Genomic DNA, 24,014 nt, shown 5'->3' on the forward strand with positions numbered 1-24,014 from the left:
AAAAAAAAAGATGAAGGGAAGGGGAGAAAGATTAGGTGAAGCACAGGGGATTTTGAGGGCAGTGAAACTACTCTGTATGATACTATAATGGGAGATACAGGACATGCATTTGCTAAAGCCCATAGAACCTCACAGTACAAAGAGTGCACTTTAATGTGTACATTGAAGTTAGTTAGGAGGTCAGGGGATCCCAGGAAGGAATGCAGACCGTGACAAGAGAATCTAACTGTTGTATAAAAGTTTGAGGCAATCTCACTGAAGGGGGATGGGGAGATGAAGATGCCGACTTAAGTAACTCTGGAAACAAATAGAGTTTGTAAGAATAAAGACAAAAAGAACTGCAAATAAGCTCTGTACTCTATTTGATAAAGATATTTCCTGTGGAGATATGAGTTAACAATTATCATATTGCTATACGGGTACCCTAGCACTGAACAATTAAATGAATGGCTGGTGGATGGTGGGAGCCAGGCTTCTCACTGTTGGAATGTGGATTTATAGATAAACTAGGGCAGTAAGCTAGAAGGATCTGATCCATGTGGTAGAGGATTGAGTTGGAGACATCAGTATGAACTCATGTTATAAACATAGATGATTAATATATAATGTATACATGATTACATACGTATATACATATACGTACTCACACGGGTTAGTATAAACACATATATTTCCTTGTTCTAGCTAAGAGGACCTAGAAGTAACAGCCCAGTAAGAACCAGCACATCTAGAACCTAGATCTTGGTTTCTAATACAATTCTACAGTAAAAGTATCTGACTTTCTTGGAGAAATCTCTGATTCTAGAATTGGGGCAGGAAATATGCAAGATGAGACTGGAGTATCTTATACCAGAAAGTAAGGGGGAAAAAACCCTACACTGATGGGGATACATCAAAGGGACACAGAAGCCAACTGAAGAGCTCCCAAGGCCAAAACTGGAACAATTTGAGCAGTAAGTAGTGTTCAATTATAACCCAAAGTATAAAATAAATATCCATGAGTTAATATTGGTTTAAGAAAATGATTGAATAAATAAACGTGAGAGGAGAGAAGTTTCTCCTGCAGAAGAATTTCAAATAAATTATGCTCATTCTCTGTCCTGAAGGAGGAAAGCCGACTCCCCACACCCTAAGTAGGACTCTGCATAGAGACTTCCCTTTAAAGAGTCCACCATGGAAAGGCAGCGGGGAGAGTAACTCCACATTGGAGAAGCCAGACCGGCACTGTCTCAGCCAGGTGACCAAGGTCAACATCAGTAGTGATAAATCATGTTGATAGTACACATGCATCCGTGATTTGACATGATGAAAATGGCACTTTACTTCTGTGGTCCCCAAAGAAACAAAATCCCAGTCTGATAATAAGAAAAAAAGGGGGAAGGGGCAGCCAACCCTTGAGTTGAGGAGAAATTTAGGGAAGGGCAAGGCCAGTAAAGGCGAGGCGGGAGAGGGCACATTCAAGCAAACGGCCAAGGATAAGACGGTGTCTGTTCATGATAAACTGGTTCATGGTGGGAGGGCTGGTAGGGGTGTTGGGTGGAGATGGCATAGATGGCAGGAGGCATTTAATTGAATGGGCCTGGAAGTGGATGAGAGGGTGGTGGTCATGAAGGGTTTGCACCGAGGACAAGGATGTGGCCCCAGGATGAAAGAGGTAGAGGGTGGAGTGATGCAATGTTAAAGGGAAGTGGTCCAGTGCTCAGTACCCTGCTGGAAGTGAAGCCTGCCACAGCCTCCAGATGGGAGGTTGGAGGCCCCTGGCGTGGCATCCTGCATTTCCCTAACATATAACTCTCACACCAGGAGGATTCCCATTTCTGTGGCTCTCAGTGTCCTGAGTCTAAGTCCTCCATGAGCCCTGGGGAAGCCTTGTTCACCCATGAATCCCCCAAGATGTCACACTGCCTGGCGCATGGCAGGCACTGGATTTAGTCTGTTGGAAAGAGATAATGCTCAGGACCTGCCCTCGGGAGGGTTACAATCTCGTTCCACTTGGGTTTCTCAGTCCTGAGGACTACTCCCACTCTCAGAGGGCCAGGAACAGAAGCTGTTCTCTTATGGAGCTGGGGGAATCCCATGGGCAGCGAGCTGTTGATTATCTGACAGGCAATTCCGAAGCCCCTGGAAGTGATGGAGACACCACTGCTGCAAGAGGAACTCCAAAACCTGCAACTGCATCTAAATCAGTATTCCTTCCTCCCTCTTCTAATTCAGCCCCTAATTTCTTTAAGATTAGAGAACTTTCCATTTTTATTCCCACCAAACCTCTGACCCTAAGCTCAGTGAACACTTTTATAGCATATCTGTTTCCTTTTCTGGGCATACAGAAGGCATTTCTCAGCCTCTCCTGAACCCTGCTGGGAGTTTGGGGTTAGTAGATGCAAACTCTTACATTTAGAATGGATAAACAACAAGGTCCTAGTGTATAACATAGAGAACTATTTCCAATCTCCTGGGATAATTCGGCCCCTATTGTCACAGCTTTAGGGAGTGTTTCTCTCATTGCCCTGCTAGGTGTCTCTAATACCTAGACACACTTCTACCTTCACCTCGAGTTGTCCCAGTAGCTGCACTTAAGAACCAAAAATTGTCACAGGGGACCTCAGAGATCAGTGCTTCCAAACTCTGCATTTTACAAACAAGGAGCTGAGAACTCAGGAGGAAGTGAGTGAGTGCCCGAGGTCACACAGCCAGAATTCGCCTCATCTGGCCGCACCCTGCTTTTCTCCTCCATCTTCCCGCCACCCACAGCCCAGGTCCTACCTGCCAAGTCCTTTGATGCCCGAGGAGCCCCTGGATAGGCACTGCAGGCGGAGCCTTTCGATGGGGTCAGTGGCCGTGGTGAGCTTCTTCTTGGCCTGGATCACCATCTCTCGGTCGTGGCGTGCCGTCCCCGCCATCTGAGAGGGAATCCATTCGAGTCAGCGGGGCTCAGGCCTCCTCGCCTGCCTCTGACAGGGCAGGGAGACCACAGCCTCGCTGAGAAGGAAATTCACGGCACGCTCTCTCATCCACTTCACGAGAACCTTCTCAAACCTCCCAGAATTTCCAACTTTCAGCTACACCAACTATGTCCTGTCATATTTATTACTTGCTTATCTAGTCCTGAGAACCTCTGAACTCTGGCCTGGACAATAGTTTTAAATATACAGCCATCCCCGATACGCTTTCATCTTTCAGAAGCACTCCTCCCGCCATAAAAAATAAGTCTCATTTCACCAAACTCTTTTTGAGCCAATCTTATATGCTTTATTCTTTTATTTAGAATTTTCCATATTCCCTTTGACTCCAGATTTAATATTCTCCTTTTTGGTCTAAAGATTCATTTTTGTTGCTTCTGTCTTCACTGAGATTCTCAGTATTGGGCCTTGATGATTCCTACCAGTAATTAGTATGTTTTCTTGTATTAACTTGTTAGTGTCCATTAACACCTAACTAGGTTCTCGGGACAGAAAAAGGTAAGTAGACTCTCCCTCCTGAAGAATAGATACATCGTTTTTCTACAGTTTGGCTTTTGTGTTTTAAATATTCAGAAATAAGAGAGAGGATAGATGCAGGGAAGCAGCACCCCCTGCGAGGTCTCTGAGCAACGTAAGGAACTGTACTAACCCTGCAGCCGGGCTGGGGCTCTGAGAACACACACAACGGTGGAAAAGCCGCACCCTGGGAGCCTGGAGACCCGGGACCTAGGCCTGATGGCAACGCACTCCTGGTGAGGTCGGAACAAATCTCAGGGCCTCCGATTCCTCCTCCCCTGTTAAATGAAAGGATTGGATTAAATGACCTTTAAATTCCAGCTCTGCTCCAGAAACACTAATCTTCTTATGAGCCCACTGACCCACTAAATGGGGGATTCTAGAAATTTCTTTTTTAGGGTGAGTTGTGAATGAAAGGAGCAAGAGAGCTTGATGGATGTGCAAAAAACCAGCATTCAGGGTGCAAGAAGAACTGGTGTTAGAAGGCTTCTGCCACTGACTCCGAGGCTCCCCTCTCCCCCCAGCCCCCCACGTGCTGGCACTTCATCCATCAGCGATGGCAACCCTCACGCCCTCGAAGGCTGCTCCCTCCAATACAACCCATAAGGTCTCCCCACAAAGTTCTCGTTATTTAACTTTAGAGAGAGGGCATCTCAGACTGAAAGCCGAGGCCAGAGCAGGTGATTCGGGGAAGCACATTTCCGACCTCCTTGCCCCTCACAGGGACGAAAAGGGGAGCGGCTCTTCTCAGTTCTCTCGGACGCCAGGCCGAGAGGAGGCCTTTGCCTGTCTAGGCCCCAGCGCTTTGCTCCACATCGGGAAGAAATTGCTCCGCCTGAAGTTATGTGAACCCTTCTTTGCTTCCTCCGGCCCTGAAAGCAGAGGTTCCCGGAATTCCAGAGATGGGTTGCCTTTCCGGCAGCATTAACTTTCTTAAAACCTGAGTTTGCCTGTTACTGCTTTGTCACCTGATCTCAAGGTGACAATTCCCAGGGCTTGTCCCCAGCTTCCAGCCCTGACTCCACCCCACAGAATCCCTCAGCTGCACCCAGAATCCTGTGCCCAGGATTCACGCGCGAGGCCACCGGTTCGCTGTCCGGCCATCTTCCACTCCCTCCCTCGTGGTCCTGGCCTGAGGCATCCCTGGTCCTGACCCTCTTTGGCAACCAGCCCCGGCCCTCCCCTCCCACTGTAAGAGCAGCAACTAGGGACGCAGCCCTCACGTGCCCTCCTCACCCTCAAAATCCACCGGGGACCTTGTGTCTTTCCTGCCCCTCCCCCTCACTCAGCGCCACTGGCTCACTCGTTGTCCCAGCCACTCTCCTCCGCATCCTCGTTTCCGCTGCCTCTCCCCTGCCTTTCCCACCTTCCTCTACCTGCCCTGATTTCCCACACCAGCCACAGCAGCAGAAAGGGAGTGGAGAGAGTGGAAGAAAGTGAGGTCTGGCTCCCGGATCCGAGAGACAGGGCCAGAGAAAGAAGCCCTGTGGAGCCCTCTTTGAAAGCCTTCCGGATAATGTTAACAACTTCAACCACTAACATTTGTCTGCTCGCACTGTGTGGTAAGCACACATCCAATCCTCACAAAAACCCTCTGAGCTGAATTGAAAACAGGGACTTTAACAAATTCACATACACCCCTGTTCACAGCAGCACTATTCACAAGAGCCAAAGGGTGGAAACAACACAGATGTCCATCCGTGGACAAATGGATGAACAGAATGCAGTGTGTCCCTACAGAGAAATATTATTCAGCCACGAAAAGGAAGGAAGTGCTGATAGTGGATGAACCTCAAAAACGTGATGCTCAGTGAAAGAAGCCAGACATAAAATGTCACATATTGTATGATTCCACTAAGTCTCCTACATCCGAACAAGTTCTGTTCCAAGAGCACTTCGTGAGTCCAATTTGTTCATAAGTCCAACAAAGTTAGCCTAGGTACCCAACTAACAGTACTATAGTTAGTACTGCACTGTATACTAGTTAGTACTATTGGGTATATAGTACTGCACTGTAAACCTATTACACAAATAATCCATACATAAAAAACAAACACTAAAAGTAAAGGAAACTTTTTTAATCTTACAATACAGTACCTTGAAAAGTACAATAATACATACAACGGCTGGCATACAGGGGCTGGCATGCACGTTCACATCTTTTTAAGTTTGCAACTTGAAGGTTCGTATGTAGAAGACTTACTGTATATGAACTATCCAGAAGAGGCAAATTCAGAGACAGAACACACATGGGTTGTTGCCAAGGCCTAGGAGGAGGGGGCAATGGGGAGTGACTGTTTAACGGGAACAGGCTTTCCTTTTGGAGTGATGACACGATATAGCTGGTGGTTGCACAGCAGAATGATTGAACAGTACACTTTTTAACGGCTGATTTTATCATATGTGAATTTCATCTCAATTTTTAAAAACCCTATGAGCTAATTACTCCTATGATTCATATTTCACAGATAAAGAAATTGACAAGCACAAAAATCAGGTGACTTGCCCAGGTCCCACGGTCAGTGTGGCTCACAGAAATTCACACACCATTAGGACTGTAGGACCCTGAAAGGTCATCGAGTGCCACCCCTGCCTCTGGCGACTTGAAAACTAGGGCTTGTGTTGGTCAAGGAACTTGCCCCAAAATCCTGGCCAACAATGAAACTCAGGGCTTCAGACCAAGCAGGGCTCTTTGTACTCCACCACCTTTGTGAAATACTGCAAAAGCATCTCAAAGCACAATGTGATGGCACCCACGCAGAGGAGAGCAGGGTGGAGTCCTGGAAAACACCCCCCCTGATCCACCTCTGCAGCCGACCTTACCCAGTGACCATGCGGCAGTTACCTCTGGAGTCTAATCTGATATATCCAGAAAAAAATTACATTCTCTCCTGCCACCCAGCCTATCACGGTACTTGAAATGCCCATGTTAACTACTCTTTTTAATCATTTAATGACCCAGTTCATCAACAAACAGCTAATATTTTCATGTGATATTTTCAAGGCACCAGTTGGAGCAGATTACTCCAAGGAGCAAGCCCTTGAATGAATGGCTTAGAATCGTAAACTTGAGTACTTAAGTCCCCTAGTTAAGCAAGGCAGGAAACATAAAATTTGCTAAGAACTGGGGGCTTTGGAAGAAGGAAGGATGGGGTAGGGTTTTGGTGAAGAAAAGCCATAGTCAGAGCTTCTGAAGTTTGCATGAGGACACCAGGGCAAGAGCCTGTTCCCAAACATATGTCACCTGCATCACAGCACTGAACAAGCGTCCCTGTTTCCAGAAGACCCTCTCTGAGCACGGAGGAGTCCGCGTGGTGACATCAGAGCCCATCCAGGAGGGCCTGCGCCAGGCAGGAAAGAGGCTGCCCTCCGATGCACGTGGCCGCAGCGCCACCTAGTGTTCGCACCGCGTCTGCGCAGGTCCCTGGGTCAGGCGCCAGTTCGGTCCATTCCTTCAACAGACGTCTAATAAGTGCGGGGCACTGTGCTAGGAGTGGGGGGAAGAGGGAGAAAGACAGACAGCGCTTACAGCAATCCCACAGCTGAGCCGCGGCAGCTCAGGAGAGGCGGCTAAGCAGCTTTCTCAAGATTTGTCGGAGGAAGAGTTGATGTCTAACCTTTAATCCTAAAGGAGGGTGGAGGTCATCCAGGTGAGGATCGCGGGGATGGGAGAAGGCAGAGCACTATTTCCCAAGTGCTAAGGCCAAAGTGAGAGAGAAAGGAGTGTAACTAGAGAAACGCAAGTATTTTAGTCTGACTGAAGAATAGGGGTGTATGTAGGGGCGGGGGTGAGATAGAGCCGTGGAGGCTGGGAGGGAATTTGGAAAGTGGAAATTTGGAGACACGTGAAACTGGGCAGGTCAGCAGGCATCAGATCCCCAAGATCCTGAGACACCATGGTAGCGAGTCTGGATTCTGTACTGAGGGCAGCAGGAGACCACAAAGGGTTTCAAGTGAGAGGGCGACAGTTTGTACTGTAAAAGACCCCTCTGGATAAAGTGTGGAAAATGAACAGGAGGGTGGGACAGGCTGACCAGTGGGAGGTGAAACCACGCTCGTGACAACCAGGTGAGAGGTCATGCTGCCTGGAAGGAGGTATTGGCGGTGGGGACACAGAAGATAAAGAGATCCGAGATGGAGAGTACCTGCCCGGGCAGCGAAGGGAGAGAGATCCCAGGGGTCCACCCAGAGCTCTTGCTTACCGCTCCCCAGACCCACCCCCGTGGGGCAGAGACCTGGAGATTTGGGGGCACAGGCTGAGTGGAGCCGCCACCAACAAAGTCACAGGAGACTTTGCGGCAATGGTCACCAGGCCTCCTTGCGTTAAGGCTCCGGGTTAAGGCTCCGTCATCCCACCGTCCTGGCGCGCAGCTACCTGCCGCTGCCAAAGCTCTCTGCCTGGTTTTCGAGAATCGTGTGGAATGGGTTATGGAAAGCTGAACATGCATGGAGGTCTGTCTGTTCATGATTCTCGGCGAGGTTCATGGAACTTCTCTTGCTGAATTCAGAGAAAAATTTGAGCGGAATCTTTGGGGAAGAGAGAAACTCTCAAGCCCCAGGCAGCACTTTTTTGGGTTGTCTTTGGTGACCTCTAGTGGTAATACGCTGAATTACATCCCCCCTCCCTCTCTCCTTCCCGCCTCTCTCTCTCCCCCTCCCTCCCTCTTTCCCGCCCATCCCCTCTCCCCCTCTCATGCTGGGTCGAGTGTACAACCAACAACCAGCAACACAGAGGTGGATCTTAGTTACAACAGAACATGTTTGAAGGCAATGATTGAGAAAATTAAACCATCTCTACTGACTCCAATCCATTCAATAAACTGGTTATTACTATGTGGTAGATGGCAAAAAACAAACAAACAAAGTGGCTCCTCAGGACGTTTCCCCTTAGAAAGTGCCTCTCTGGAATAAATATTAGAGCCCAGTGCTCAGAGTAGCCTGAGACTGAAATGAAAGATTTAGACGGTTTGAAGAGAGACGTGGTTTCTGCACTAGAGACTGGGAAACCCCAGGAAAAGTATAATGACAGGTGTGTGTCCATGTTGTTGACATTGTGAGAGCTCCCTCATTGAACCCAGCTGAACTGTATTCAACTAAAGAGACCCTTAGCACCTCTGGCTATGCGAGGGACTGTGCTAATTCTTCAGATGATATTATAGAGCTGTGGTCCCAAGTAGGTATGATCTTGCCTGCTAGGGGACATTTGACAATGTTTGGAGACATTTTTGGTTGTCACAACAGGGGTGAGGGATGCTACTGGCATCTAGTGGGTAGAGGCCAGAGATGCTGCTAAACATGTGAGGAGAGCCCTTGACAATGAAGAATTCTCCAGTCCAAAATGTCAGTCATGCTCAGGTGAAGCCCTGCTGTAGAGAAAGACCTGGGCCCAGCAGGGGTGCTGAGACCACCAATGAAAAATAAAGATGCCCACCCTCCACCCCAAACACAGCAAATTGGCATCTCTAGGTGTGAGTGCTGGGGATCTGCATTATCACGTTTCCAGATGGTCTTAACTAACGCACACCAAAGCCTGAAAATCTCAGCTGTAAGAGACACCAAGTCACCCTCGAGTGGCAATAGCAAGACCTTGAGGGGAAAGGCTAGAGGGAAGGTTATAACATAGCACAGGGTAAGAAGCAGGCATGAACAGAGGACAGGTAATGACCATTATAACCAGGCCAGGGACCAAGCCCTTGCTCGATGCTTTGCACTCATCAGCATGCCAACTCACATGGAGGGTCTTATTGAATAGAAGTCCCTTGTCTGAAAATGTACCATGAGGCAGTGGCAGAGTCAAGACTGATCTCCACTTCTGTCAAAGCCACCGTGTTCAACAGCTACGGCAAGGGGCTGAGAAATTGCTTTGGGAATTCAGAGAAGGATTACGAAATGAGATGAAGAAGAGACAAGGCTTCAAGGAAGAGATTCCTTGGAGAGCTGAAAGGATTTCATGGCAGAGGAGGGCAGGGGACAGCAGAGCAGAGCAAAGCAGGGCACTCATGGGTCCTAAACAGGACCCCTCTGTCTCACCTCGGGGTCCTTGCTTGTAAGGCTCAGTGTAAATTCCTTCTGGTAGAGATGAACAATTTCACTTAGTCCTTTCCTTTTAGAGCTGTAGTGTTTGATTGTTTGCTTGTTTTAAGAAAGTGATGTGTGAGGTGGTTTTTTTCCCCACAGATTATTTTTAAAATTATTTCTGCAATGTATGAATATATGAAACATCTGCTTTTTGTTTGGATTGCCAACCTCTGCATAAGATTTAAAATATGACAGTATTTAATCTCTCCTTTAATGACGTAAGTACACTGTGGAGATAAGATGTCATTGAAGTCTGGCATCTTACCAAATTTTCTCTGCACAGAAATACATTTTCTCAAGATGTTTGAAACTCATGTTTCGGCTGTTGTCTATATGCAGGTTTCCCTAGAGCCCATGTCTGATAAATCATAGTCTTTTATTCTTTCTTCCAACCTTTGGAATGTGAATTAATCCCTTATTTAATGTTTATGATATACAATTTAAGAATAATATTTCATAAATATTATTGTTATAAAGTGTTTAATTCACACATCTTCTTGAAATTTCATTCTATAATCATCCAACCAGGGTTGAGATTAGGGCTAGGTAAGGTACATGGCTGGGGCACAATGTTTAAGGTGACCCTCAAATCTCAGGATTGTACAGACATCAACCTTGTACTTGCTCAAGGCTGAGAGTGAGTGTCTCCTTAAATATTTTGCCCCAGGGACCTACCTTGCCTCACCCTAGTTCTGGTCTTGAATTCAACATATATTTAATATTTATTGAACATCTATTGTGTGCCACACAACAGCAATGAGTGAGACAACCAAGGTCCCTTCCAGGAGTTCACATTCCTCAGGGTAGTTTTAGCTTTGTTGAATTTGAATTACAGTTGATTTTCCAGAATTGCCAACTGGCTGATTCCAATCTTTTTTCTCCGCTATATTCCACTTTCAGTTGGGTGGCCATGTCTCTCTGGCCAAAGAGACTTAACTGAAAGTGCTGAGGGCTCTGGGAGAGCTCTCCCATCTCTTTTGCCTCTTCCTGCCTTAAACAAGAATGTGACACCAGGAGCTGTGACAGGCTTTCTGCAATTGTGAGGAAAGGGCCAAGGGAATCACAGAGATATCAACTTACAGCCCTAACATCACTGAACTACTGAACAGATATAACCAACTACCTGACTCCACATTCCTGTCATGTGAGAAACATAAGCCCTTATTTGCTTATTACATTGTTGGTCAGGTCCTCTGTTACTTGCAGCGGAAAGTATTCCTAACTGGTATAACTGGCAAAAGCTTATTCCTGCAGTGTTTGGGTTGACCCTAGATCTCTACCTTTACCTGGGTAAAATAACTAGCAATCCAGTGTGAGGAGAGCCTCAGCTTCCCCTGAGAACTGGGAAAAAAGGTAAAGTAAAATTCTTCTCTCAGGAGAATTTTATCAACATTTAGCAGCCTCTGCTGCATTTTGGGCTATGAAAGAGAGTGGGGAAAGCTGCTTAGCATGATAATTCAAGGACCCATGTAACTAACACAATGTGATACAAGCCCAGGTTAGATAAGCACAGAGGCGCCAGGGTTAAGGGGTCCTTGTCATAATGAGCATCCCCTGGGAATACCTGGAGGTAGAAGCTGTCTTAACAGCACTCTCCTTGCTGTCTCTTTCTCCATCTCACTCTTCCCCTCTGCTCTGCCTTGAGTCTCTGGGGTTTTTACCAGGAAATTACTTGCAATCTATTCTGAGTCAGGCAGCCTGCCAGATCTTAAAGAAGCAGAGTAAGAATATATCTAAACTACACAAAGGTAAGCAAAGCTTTGGCTGGATTTGTGTACAAAATGCAAATAAATAAATAAATAAATAAACTTCTCTTCCAAACTCCCTGGTTCCTATGATTACACTCTTAGAACCAACCATGTAACTTCCAAATATCCCATTTTTCAGGTGCCATGAGGTCTTGACCTCAGTGATTTCGAACCCACTACAAAGACAAACCCCAAGTGTACATCTTCATCCACTTTTAGATGGGAGTAAAGCCTCAGCTCTGACTACCATTTGCCATTTTGCAACATTAGTCATCAAAATCACCTACTTAATAATTATTTTGGGGGCTTCCCTGGTGGCACAGTGGTTGAGAATCCGCCTGCCAATGCAGGGGACACAGGTTCGATCCCTGGTCCGGGAAGATCCCACATGCTGTGGAGCAACTAAGCCCGTGTGCCACAACTACTGAGCCTGTGCTCTAGAGCCCGCGAGCCACAACTACTGAGCCTGCGTGCTGCAACTACTGAAGCCCGTGCGCCTAGAGCCCATGCTCCACAACAAGAGAAGCCACCACAGTAAGAAGCTGCTCACCGCAACTAAGAGTAGCCCCTGCTCCCTGCAACTAGAGAAAGCCCGCGTGCAGCAATGAAGACCCAACACAGCCAAAAATAAATAAATAAATAAAGTTTAAAAAAAATAATAATAATTATTATTATTTTACAGTCACTTAAAATGTTCCTTTTGGAATCATTTGTCTATTTAATGTTTATTTTATAGCCACTTAGAAACCCAGCTAATTATTTGCAACCTGCATGGTCTTAATTGATACTTCCAGAAAACCAAGAAGTGTTAATGGATAAAAATTCAATGTCAGAATGCCAACATCAGTGTAGGGATTGTGTCCAGCTACTCATAACAGAAACAGGATAATTTTCTCTAAAAATGGTAGAGGTATACTTTCCTCTCATATAAAAGAAGTCAGGCGACAGTTCAGGTAGTCATCAACATCTCAAGAAACTACTATTTTTTTTACCTTACCATGTTTTTTTCCCCTCAAAGTTGCCTAAAGTTACAAAATAACTACAGCAGCTCTAGCCATTACATCTACACTCCAGGCAGCAGAAAAGAGAAAGGTATGAGGGCAAGAAGAATGCACTTCCCAGCTAAGTCAGCCTTTTGTAAAATGGTTCCCAGAAGACTCCACCCAACTCCTTTCACTTAAATCTCACTGGCCACTCCTGCAAAGGAGGCTGGTTCTATGGTCTCAATGTTTGTGTCCCCCAAAATTTGTACAATGAAATCCTAAGTCCCAAAGATGGTAGTTTCAGGAGTCGGGGCTTTTCGGAGGTGCTTAGGTTACGAGGGCAGATCCCTCATACATGGGATTAATGCCTTACAAAAGAAGCTCCAGAGAGACCCCTCACCCTTTCCACCACGCAAGGACACAGCAAGAAGCCATCATTGTACCAGGAAGAGTGCCCTGACCTGACCATGCTGGGGGCCTGATCTTGGACTTTCCAACCTCCAAGACTGTGAGAAATAACTATCTGTGGGTCATAAGCTACCCAGTCTGCAGTATTTTGTTACAGCAGCCCAAATGATCTAAGACAGCTGGGAAACCTAATTTTAGGCTGGAGACTTTGCCATCCTCCAGGTTTTGTTTACAAAGAAGAGGAACAGCCTGGCAGAAAAAAATAGAGTCCTTCCAGAAAGTAACTGTGTAAGCACTTCTAGATCAGCTTATTCCACAACATCATCTGGAGCCTGAGGCTTTTGGAGGCATTTGGAGCCGCCAGACCACCCTGGGGGAGAAAACTAAACCAAGTCCTAGGAGCAGACGTTAGCACCTTGGTGATTTCTCACTCCTCAACCTCTGTTCTTCCAAAACGAATAAGATCACCTTAACACAGCCAGTTATCAAGGACACCTTGAGTTTAGGCAAACATAACCTAAAATGAATCAGACCTGGGGACATCAAACCACAGCCGATAGGCTGAATTTGCCCCTTCGCCTAGTTTTGGAAATAAAGTTTTAGTAGAAAACAGCCCCACATGTTTGCTTACGTGTTACCTGTGGCTGTTTTCACCCCGCAACTGCCAAGCTGAATAGCTGCAACAGAGGCCTTCTGGTCCACGAAGCCTGAACTATTTAGTATCTGGTCCTGTACAGAAACAGCATGCAGCACCCTGGGACCACACAAAGGTAACGTCAACTGCAAGAGGGGACATTTATCGGGCACGGGCTCTGTCAGGCTCTCTGCTAAAGCTGTAGCCTGTGTTTTACAAATTATTCACTATCAGTTTGTTTAGAACAGAAAATGTGTCTGGTGCAAGGTAACTTTTGATAATAATTCTGATAGTTTACAAAGTGCTTTTACATGCATTAGAGGGAACTATTCCTATTTCACAAAATAAGGAAACAGAGGTACAAAGAGACTGAGGGGTTGTCCCAGTTCAGACGTAAGGAGCAGAACCGAAGTTCTGAGTGGCGTCTTCTGCGCCTGCCACTTCTCCAAGGGGCTTTTGTAAATCACCCACAACATTTCAAAAAATATTCATTTTTTTAGACAAGGAACCATGTAGTCACCACAGGTCATTCATATATAAAAACTGAGACAAGCTTATTAGCAATATTGCAGCCAAAGCACACTTAGTAACAACAACTGACATTGTAAGTTACTGGAGAGCGTTTGCCTATGGCCTTCTTCTGTGTGAAGAGCTCTTTTTGAGGTCAAGGTCAATGGTAGAGGTGATACACAAAAAGCAGAGTTTCCAAAGAAAGTAAGAGCATCTTTAATCCACCTCTCAACCAAGGACAGCCCTGCTCACTCAAATGATGTTCTACACTGAAGTATTTGGAAAACCTTGATTCTATTTGACTTCAGGTTTTGAAAAGATGTAGGGACACTGGAGGGAAAACAAGATCCCGGATGGCAATGGAATTATGGCTAGAGATGTGTAAGAAAATCTGCTCCAAAGAATATCATGAATGGTGAAAATGTTCATGGACATTAGGGTGTCAGGAGAAGGCAGCTATGGTCCTTTCTCTAACATAGTAATCATCCTGTAACACTATCTTCTCCCAAATGCCAGCTTGTTTGTTTCTAAAATATAGAAAACTGCTGCTATGAGCCTTGATATTTTTAATATACAACACTGTCTGAGACCAGAATAAAGAACAAAATTTTACAAGGAAAATTCAGTAGGGTAAAGTCTACTGAATTTATCAGTTAAAGAGATGAAAGCAACCAGGAAGTTGAAACCAGGAACTAAACACCCACCTCCTTGCACCTGTGCACCCATCACCACCACAAGTTACCAGGCGAGGCACGGCCCTCAAGACCAAGAGCTCCTGCCATGCAGAGACACACAGTCTTTCCTCAATCCCTTATGCCTCTATAAATCTCCTAATTCTCCTCGGTCTCTGAATTATCTTCACTGCTGACCTCAATATTCTGTTTGCCCAGCCCCTCCCCTGACCCATTCTCCAGCCACATCTGTGCTACAGGAGGTTGACCTCTATGAACTGCATTAACCAGGTTTCTTTGCTTTCAGGCTTCCAGCTGGATTCCACCCATGGGAGGCACTAGCAGGAGATCAGAAGGCAAGAGGAGAAAGGGCGGTTTCCTCTCTGCCAAGCCACAGTTGTCAGTGACTGCAGTCTTCCACCAAAGGCAGCTCTTGTTGAGATCAGATAACTGCTCCTCCTCCTGACCCTCCAGGTCCAAGGAGGATTCACCCTCCTCACTGTGGCAGCCCTGGGGCATTTCCTCATCCCTTATCTAAGTCCCTGAGCCCCATCCACATCTTTGTAAATTGTCCTTCGTCAAACTTTTTTGACTGGGCCGTCCATTTCCTGCCAAGAGGCTGACTGGTACCTGAATGTGTATAAGGACCTCTAATCCAGCAGTCTTCTCATAGGAAGATACTTCTCACCCCAAATGCTAAGTACTGAGGAATCTCACAGTCTGTAAGATGCATCCCTCCACCTCTACATCATGACCATCCTCACATCCATCTTTGAAGCACAGCCCAGCTTGACATCCTCCCTTTGTCCCTCTTTGGCTCTGTCACTTCCTAAATCACTGAAACTCTGGATCCTGCCTCACAGACTCCCTCTCTAACCCAAGTAGCCCCATCAATCTGGGAACCTCAGAGCTTATCTAGACAACCCACCCAACATGCAGCCATGAGGTTCCTGGAGGTCCTTGATTTCTACCAACTTCATCTGCTCACTCTTTTCACATGGCTTTCCAAGATCCTCTCCTACATTCTGTCACCAGTCAATGCTAGTCTCTTCTCGAAGTTCGAAATTCAACATCTACTTTCTTTCCACCTTTCAGTTTCATTCTTCCAGCCATAGATGCTTGTGACCTTACAAGACCTCTAGACTCCTGACCCTGCATTTTCTCCGCAGCCATTTCCTACCTTGTCTTCCTTTCTGGACCCATTTCCTTCCCTCTTCATTGTAGACACCTTAAAACAGCATTCTGACCATTTCTAACCAGCGCCTTCTTTCTCAGCCCTCTCTTGTCAATCTCCCACACTGCCTTAGGAATGCCTAACTTGGCTCAATTTGTGTACATGTCCTCTCCTTAAAGGCAGGCTGTAAAGTGCATCTGAACAAACCCACATGCCAGGGTGAACAAGTGCCTTCAGAAACATGCAGCTCTACTCTTACATGACATTGGTTAAATTCTTCTTCCAATCTTTCCAGAGGCTAATTCAAACCTTTGCTACTCTCCTCCACACCTTATCTTGAAATTCTTAGTAAAAATGGAGCCACCAGATATGAATCACTCATACCACTCTCCTCTCTCCTCCAAGTCTATAAAGGTATTTGTCTCTGAGACTCTCTCGACTTTGTCCTCCCTCCCCCTGAGGGAGTGCTGAATTTCCTCCCATTGAAGGATAATCACCCCACCTACAGCATAGATCCCAACCTCTCCTGGACCCTCAGCCATCAGGTATGCCCTTTCCTCCTCTCCACCAACTCCCCACTTTATTTATTTCTGTACTTGCAGTGGATTTTATTTTATAATTATTATGTTTTAATACCTTTAATATTTTATTTTTACACAACTGTAAAGATTACACTCCATTTACAGTTATAAAATACTGACTATATGCCCTGCATTGTACAATACATCCTTGTATCCTATCTTACACCTAATAGTTTGTACCTCTCACTCCCCCATCCCTATATTTCTCCTCCCGCCTCTGTATCTATAACCAGCTCCTCCCTTTAGTTCATGAATCTGCAGTGGTCCCTCAACCCTAGACTCCTTCTAGCTATCACCCTTCAAAGCCAAACTACTTGAAAGAGCCTCAGTTTTTTATTTTCTCATGTCCCATTCATACTTCAGTCCACTGCAGTCTGGTCTCCACTCTGTCACTCCAAAGAACATATTCTCAGGACATCATTGCCAGCCTGATTGCCAACTTCAACAGTCACTCTTAACCCCTATTTCACTTTGCCCAGCAGTTGACTCTTACGATAATTCATTCCTCTCTCTTGAAACTCTTTTCTCTCAATGTCTATGAATCTAACTTCCTATCATCTCCCTTCCTCTCAGATCTGAACTATTTGGTCTCTCCCTTGTCTTCTGCCTGCCTTTTAAATGTTACTGCTTCCTAGGATTCAGTTATTTATCCTCTTCTCACTCTCATAAATAGTAGCAATCTCTGCCTTATCCACCGTTTATCACAACTCATCCCAAATGTTTATTCCAACTCATCCACTCTCCCGAGCTTCAGAGCCATATTTCAAATTTCCATACAAAATGTACACTTTAATGACCTACAGACACTTCAAGTTTAATGTTCCAGAACCAAATTCATTACCTTTTCCTCCTTATTCCTTGCCTCAGGAAATGGCAGCACCATTTTCCCAAGTCATTAACTGAACATTATCCTAGACTCCTTTTCACCCTCTACCTTGAATTACCAGCCAATTCCTGTAAATTTTTACCATCTTGACGCCTCCTGAATCTGTTCCTTCCTCTGCCTCCTTTGCCATGGATACCACCTTAATCCAGGACCTGGTCCTCTCCCATTTCCATTACTGAAATTACCCCTTAGCTGGTTCCCTGCCTCCAATCTTGCCCTTCCAATCTATCCTCCAGGTGACTAGCAGAGTGATCTTTATAAGATGGAAATCCAAACTTCATACTCTAGTCTAAGACCCCTTGGTGGCTCCTGGTTGTATACAGGTAAAGAGCAAACGTCTTAACATTTGATGTATACATTGGCCCTGCCTATCTCTCCAGCCTTGTTTCTACTAATCTCCACCCCTTCAAAATCTATTCTGCATCTAGATGCACTCACATTCCCCAGACGCACCATGTTGTTCTTTATCTCTGTGCCTTTGTACAAGGAGTCTCATTTTCAGGAACACCTTCCCTCCCTTGTTGGTTTAGGGAAGTCCTACTCTTCCCTGTAGAATCACTATGGTGAAGCCTCATATAACCTCTCTCTCCAGAGTAAAACAGCTTGCATCTTCCTTTGTATAATCTGTGCAGAGCTCACATACATCCTCATTGCACTATGACATAACTCTTTGCTTTCAGGACTGCCTCTCCTACTAGACTAAAAGGTCATTAAAGATAAGGGCTGTATGCTTTGTGTCTCCTTCAGCACTTAACAGAATACTCGCAGACTGCTACTTACTGGAATTAATAATTGCTATTGTTATTAGATAATTACTATTTGAATATAAATACAAATGAACGTTCACAATTTAAACCTCACTATTTAAAATGCACAGTTACAAATTTAAAAGATTTCTGTAGTTGTAAGATTTTGAGGAAAAAAATAAGAGCTTTAAAAAACAAGAAAGAATTCCATCTGTTTAGTATGGTTTAACTATGCCCCAGACTGGAGGCAAGTGAGGTGGACACCTTGATAAATGGTATTGCCATTTACTAAGGTCCTTCTCAACTTCATGATCAATCCAATCAACTCTCTAATATAATTTTTAACATGCTGTATCAGTTTAATAAGAATTCTGATTCTTATCTAATTCTAAGTGGTCAGTTCAGCAGGCAGGGTTCCCCAGAAATAGCACAACTTAGATAAACCAAAGTCTGAACCAAAGCTCAATTTTTTCATTGTTTTTTGACTTGGAGATATTTAACCTTCTTGAAGCTCGCTTTTATCAATGGTTTTACAGGCTACTTACAGTAATTCACCCAGACACTTCACACTTAAGTACCCAGTACCTAGTGACTGCCCAGTGATGGTTATTTCCTTCCCCTTTACTGAAAGAAATTTATTTTTGTACATTTTTATCTGAGCACCTCTATGCAAAGACGACAAAGGCTTCTCACAGTACCAAGCTATTTCCTCCCTAGACAGACAGCCAAGAATGCTCACCAAATTTTTGATTTTCTTTTTAGAAGGTAACATTTACTGTTTTCTTTCTTCTTTAGCTAAAATGAAACAAAAGTGATCAAATCAATATAATAGATAAAAACTTTGATTTACCTTGAATACTAACCTGTTGCCAACAGTTGCTTTGAACTGAAACTATGGACGCTCCCTTTTGCATCTGGGAGGACCGGTCCCCTCCCATCCCCCTTTGCCTCCTCCCTCTTACCTTCTGTCCTCACACCTCCTGGTCCACCCTCTTCCTGCCAATTGGTTGTCTTGGAATCACTGCTGCAAACTTACAGCCTCATTGGCTCAGCTCATTGTCAATCCCTATCCCAGCCCTGCCTTTTCTCAAGTTTACACTTCTGTTGCCTAGGAAATCCAGTGACTGTGAAAACCCAAGCTGTTGGCCTTAGGAGAGAAGCCAACAGGAAGTTGGCTGGCAGTTGTTTGGTTTCTAGAAGGACACAAAACTTGCCTCCTAGGTTGTATAAGATAATGTTCAGCAAATTCTCTTACTTCTTTAGGCAACTCTTCCCCGCCCTTCTGTTGTCTCCAGATGGCGTCTAATTATCAGGTAAGACGTAAAACCACAATACACGGGAGCAGGCAGGTATAATTACAGGTGATTCAAAGTCCTCCCTCCTTCTCCACAGCCACACACTAATAGGATTCATTTCCCACTGTTTCCATCCTTGGTGTCTTCTTTTCACCTTTCTCCTCTTTTTTTTCACTTCTCATCTTTTTTTTACACTTGTTCCCTAACAACAAGTTTGCCAGATGAGAAGTGACCCTGTTTAGAAAAAAAACACCTTAATCATGCTCTCTCTAATTTGTACCGATGACATCTCTCCTACCTTCATCATTTCCACCGCTTCTCTTGCTTCCATCATGAAGTCATGCAAAGAACGGAAGACTAGAACTATGAAGATCTGTTCTCACATTACATGTATTCTCAGGCAAGTGTGGTCATTGATTTCTACAGTCTCTAGAATAGACTCTATATCTGCCTTGTCAACTTCTCAGACTTGCCCTGGAGGTCAAGGGGGTGATGTTCTCTATGAATTTTAATGAAGATTTGTCTTGGTTGAGGGGATTTCCAACAGGGTGTGATTTGAGGTGCAAATAAAAAGCCACTCATTCAAAAATGCGTCCTTTTCTCTCTTTGGGAGTTAGGTACTGTTTCCAGAAGGTTCCTACCTATGGCCCATGACCGCTACCAAGCTCGAAGATGATGTTGACACTGACATGGATTAGATGTACTCCCCACCTCCACCCCAGGGTAGTTCTGAGTTTCTTCTCCACACACCATTAGCCATTTCATCCCAAAATACCCCTTCTTGCTGCAGCTGACCTCATGGTATCAAGCTGTTCATTTGACTTTCACTAAGTGAAATTACTAAGCTAAACTAATAAGCTATTAAGGAGCAATCACTTAGACAAGATGCACGACCAATGACAGATAAATCTGCCTTTTAATTAATCAGTAAGACAATGGAAAGCCAACTGAGAGCTCTTAGAGGACTGGGAAAGAGTCTGGTTCATCTTTGCATCTTCCAAAATGTCCCGTACCATGTACAGATATGAAATCGGTCATTGTTGGTTGAATCAAATTTTTGAACTGGATAAAATGTATTTATATGAAGGACATTTAAAATACAAAGTCTGCTTTTCAGAAGTCGTTAAGTCCTTGTACTAAGTAGAAGTTTGTGTAGGACCATAGACATTTCATTTACTTCCTTTTACATGAATAATTTTTTGACATTTAAATAAATAACATAACCATCTCTTAATAGCCTGCAATTAGGATGTGATAAACAAAACAACGAAAGACTGACATGAGGTAAAACCACATCTACAGAGCATCGGGGTAGACAGGTACACAAAGAATCAATATGAGATGGTGGTAATGTACAAAGAGATAAGCAGAACAATGAAAGGAAACATAAATGGCATCTTGAACTTCCTTTCAGAACCTTAAAATGCACCTCCAAAAATAGGTATTTTATACCTAAATCCTTAGTTTATGTCATGTTTAATGTCCATTAAAGCTCAAAAATTAAATATCTTGCCTGTGCTTATAATTTTTCAAATGTGTAATTGTGTGTTATCATTATGGAAGACCCCAGGTTCCACTCATAAAATAAACATGCATTAGGTCTGAGTATGTGAACTTGACCCCTGATCCTAGGCTTTTACCATTAGTCCCTCTGATTCTCCAGGAAATGACCTTACTTCTTGTACACACATATCTCCTCCCTTTTCAAAACTGTACCAGCTCTACTGTTTTGGAAGGTATAATGTATTTGCATTTTCAGTTATATTCAAATGGAACAATAATTCCCAAATACTAAAATTTAAGGTACCCAAATAGAAAAACACTTAAAAGCATATCTCACCCATAGAGATTTTCAAATCAATTTTAAGGTCTAACTTGTGTACAACAAAGTGCATCCACTTAGTTTTGATAGATATATACACCTACAAAGCCACCACTGGAAAGATTTCCATCACCCCATTCACAGTCCGCCTGCCCACAGCCCACAGCCCCATGCAACCATTAGTCTCCTTTTCCTCAGTAGAGATTAGTTTACATTTTCTTGAATTTTATATAAGTGAATCATGCAGGAGGCACTTCTTTGAGTCCAGCTTCTTTCACTCAGCAAGATCATTTTGAGATCCATGTATATAGTTGTGTACATCAGTAACATGTTCCTTTTTACTGCTGAGCAATAGTCCTTTTTATGGATATACCACAACTTGTTTATCCATTCACCTGTTTATGGGCATTTCGTTTTTTCTTAGGCTAAGGCTGTTACAAATAAAGCTGCTATGAATATCTGTGTATAAGTTTTCAGGTGGACACATATTTTCATTTAACTTGAGTAAATACCTAGAATTGGAATGGCTTAGTCATTTGGCACATAGATGCTTAACTGTTTTGGGGAAACTGTATAGAGATTTTCCTAAGTGGCTGTACCATTTTACGTTCCCATCAGCGGTGGAACGTATGGATTCCAGTAGCTCTATGTCCTTGTCAACTATTGGTATTGTCAGCCTTTTAAATTCTAGCCATTCTAGTAGGTGTGTTGTGGTAACTACGAACTTTTTGGCCAACCCAATGCAATTGTTCCAGTACAGTTTGCTGAAAAGATTTTTCTTTTTTCCATTGAACTGTCTTTGCACCTTTGTCAAAAATCCACTGAACATATTTGGGGGTCTATTTCAGAATTCTCAAGACGTGCCTGCTGTGGTAGCCAGAGAGAGATCACAGAGGCCTTGTATTCCCTGCAGTGGGAGCCAACAAAGGATTTTAATCACGGAGTGATGAGATCGGATTTCCAGGTCATGAAGGCCATGCTGGCAGCCAGCCCTGTGTAGGATGTTTGGCGGAAACAAACTGGAGGCATCGTTCTGGCCCATTGACTGCTATTGATCAGATTTCATGGATTGGGGCAGAGCCTAGAAAGAGTTGGCCTCACTGAGTTACCAGATGATCAGGAAGGATTTTGTAGTGAGAGCAGGAGAGAGGGAGTTACAAGCCAGGGAGCCTCATCCCTAGGTCCCTGTGTTGCTTACGAGGGGAATGCAATTCTGGCCATTCATTCCAATGACAACACAGAGAGGGCTGCATATCTGTCCCTCAAGGAACTTATGCCAAAGACCAGTTTAAGAGGTTTTATAAGAATTGTGGAAATAAAACCTTAGCTCACATACACACACACACACACACACACACACACTTCTGCATGTGACATGCTCCTGACTGTGTGGGACACACTTGCAGCCTGAGAACTCACAGAAATGGGTGGAGAGCAGGCACCCAGCTGTCCATACAACCAGGCAAATCCCATCCCGGCACTGGCAGGTGTGGGCATTTTCCTATTTCTGCAGGGAGCATTTGTAGTAACTGTTTCATGTTTTCATTTGAATTATTTCAAGATGTGTTTCACATCCCAGAATTAAGCAATCCAGAATTGCAGTTTCCAGGGCCATCCCTTGTTTCTAATATTCTCTTTACCATGTTTTAATCTACTAGATACCATACACTAGAACTTTTAAGGAGGAATTTAATTCCATTTCAGAATGCAAAAGTAAATAGGAGGACACGATAATTGAAGGTAAAATATTTCATGAGAGCAACAAACCCAAGAGGCAACTTGGAGAATAGTATAGGACAGGAGGTCAAAAGTCCAAAAAAAAGAAAAAAGCTGTGGACAGCAGGATGAGTCACCACACCAGCCTTCCACGTCCGGTCTCCAGGTTGTGTCCAGGGAAGAAAAAACAACCAAAAACTCCAGAGTGTTTAAGCCATTCTTTTTTTCTTGTTTCTGTTACTAGGAACTGAATGTCATCCTTAAGGGTTTACCACGCGTAGGGATGTTCTCTGCTACATGAGGTGGCAGATGGAATGTTTCCTAAATCAAGAGGCTTGGGCACAGCCATGGTTCTTGGACCTGAGGCCCCAAGCCTTACATGTAAGTTCCATTTCTCCACTTTTAGGTTTCCGTGACCGCGTTTATTCGAGTGGGGATCTTGAGGAGGCAACTGTGAAAAGTGGGAAACAAGCAGCATCAGCTGTGGGCCAAAGGCAGGCTCCAGGCCTGACAGCAAAGGAGGTGCTCTGCGCAGGAGGGGACTCGGGCAGACACCAAAGACGGGGTCCTGGGAGGGGTGTCCCTGCCGACCTGCAGGACGGAGACCAGGCTTCCCGGGCTGTGAGGCGAGATGAAAAGGAGATGCAAGAAGAAGGCCCACATGGAAGAATCAGCCGAATAGTTCATGTGAGTTCTATGAAAAGTGAAAGAAGGAGAAATTGGGAAAGAGCCTGAGAAGCCTCTTGGACAGGGAGGCTGAAGCAGGCTGGTCTGAGTAGAAGTGTCAGCTGGTCAGGGGCAATCCAGAAGCTCAAGTTCAGATTCATAGACACAAAAGTAGATCATGGGTTGCTTAGAAGCTTGGCAGGGATTAAGGGGGATGGGAAATGGGGAGCTATCCTTTAACCTGTGTGGAGTTTTAGTTTGGAAAGATGAAAAACGTTCTGGAATTGGATGGTAGTGACATTTGCACAACAATGTGAATGTACTTAATGCCACTGAACTGTATACTCAATGGTTAAATGGTAGTTTTATGTGATGTATATTTTACCACAATATCTGGGGGGGGGGGGGTGGTGAAGTAGAAAAGAATAGCTTTATTGCTTTGCCAGGCAAAGGGGGCCACAGTGGGCTAATGCCGTCAAAACTGTGTGTCCCGACCCAGGGGTGGGGGGTGCCTGTGAGAGTCTTATATAGTCCAGGGGTGGGGTTGCTGATAAGGATCAGGGTGTGTGCAGGGCCCGCATTCCTTCAATCCGGAGATCATCTGGCGTCAGGTGATGATG

At 44.7% G+C, this 24,014-nt stretch overlaps 1 protein-coding gene across 1 annotated transcript in view; it reads right to left on the reverse strand.

Annotated features, from left to right (window-relative positions):
* Window positions 1-18,832, reverse strand: part of CAPSL (calcyphosine like) — a 32,239-nt gene extending 13,407 nt beyond the window's left edge. Inside the window, exons 1-3 of the mRNA XM_061188934.1 lie at window positions 18,759-18,832; window positions 3,610-3,754; window positions 2,764-2,900 (exon numbers count right to left, since the gene is read on the reverse strand). Coding sequence (XP_061044917.1) covers window positions 2,764-2,900 — 137 coding nt within the window. The 5' untranslated portion in view covers window positions 3,610-3,754; window positions 18,759-18,832. The remainder of the gene's footprint in view (window positions 1-2,763; window positions 2,901-3,609; window positions 3,755-18,758) is intronic.
* Between the last annotated feature and the right edge of the window lie 5,182 nt (window positions 18,833-24,014).

This window comes from Eubalaena glacialis, chromosome 4 (genome assembly GCF_028564815.1).
Source record: "Eubalaena glacialis isolate mEubGla1 chromosome 4, mEubGla1.1.hap2.+ XY, whole genome shotgun sequence".
Classification (NCBI taxonomy): Eukaryota; Metazoa; Chordata; class Mammalia; order Artiodactyla; family Balaenidae; genus Eubalaena; species Eubalaena glacialis.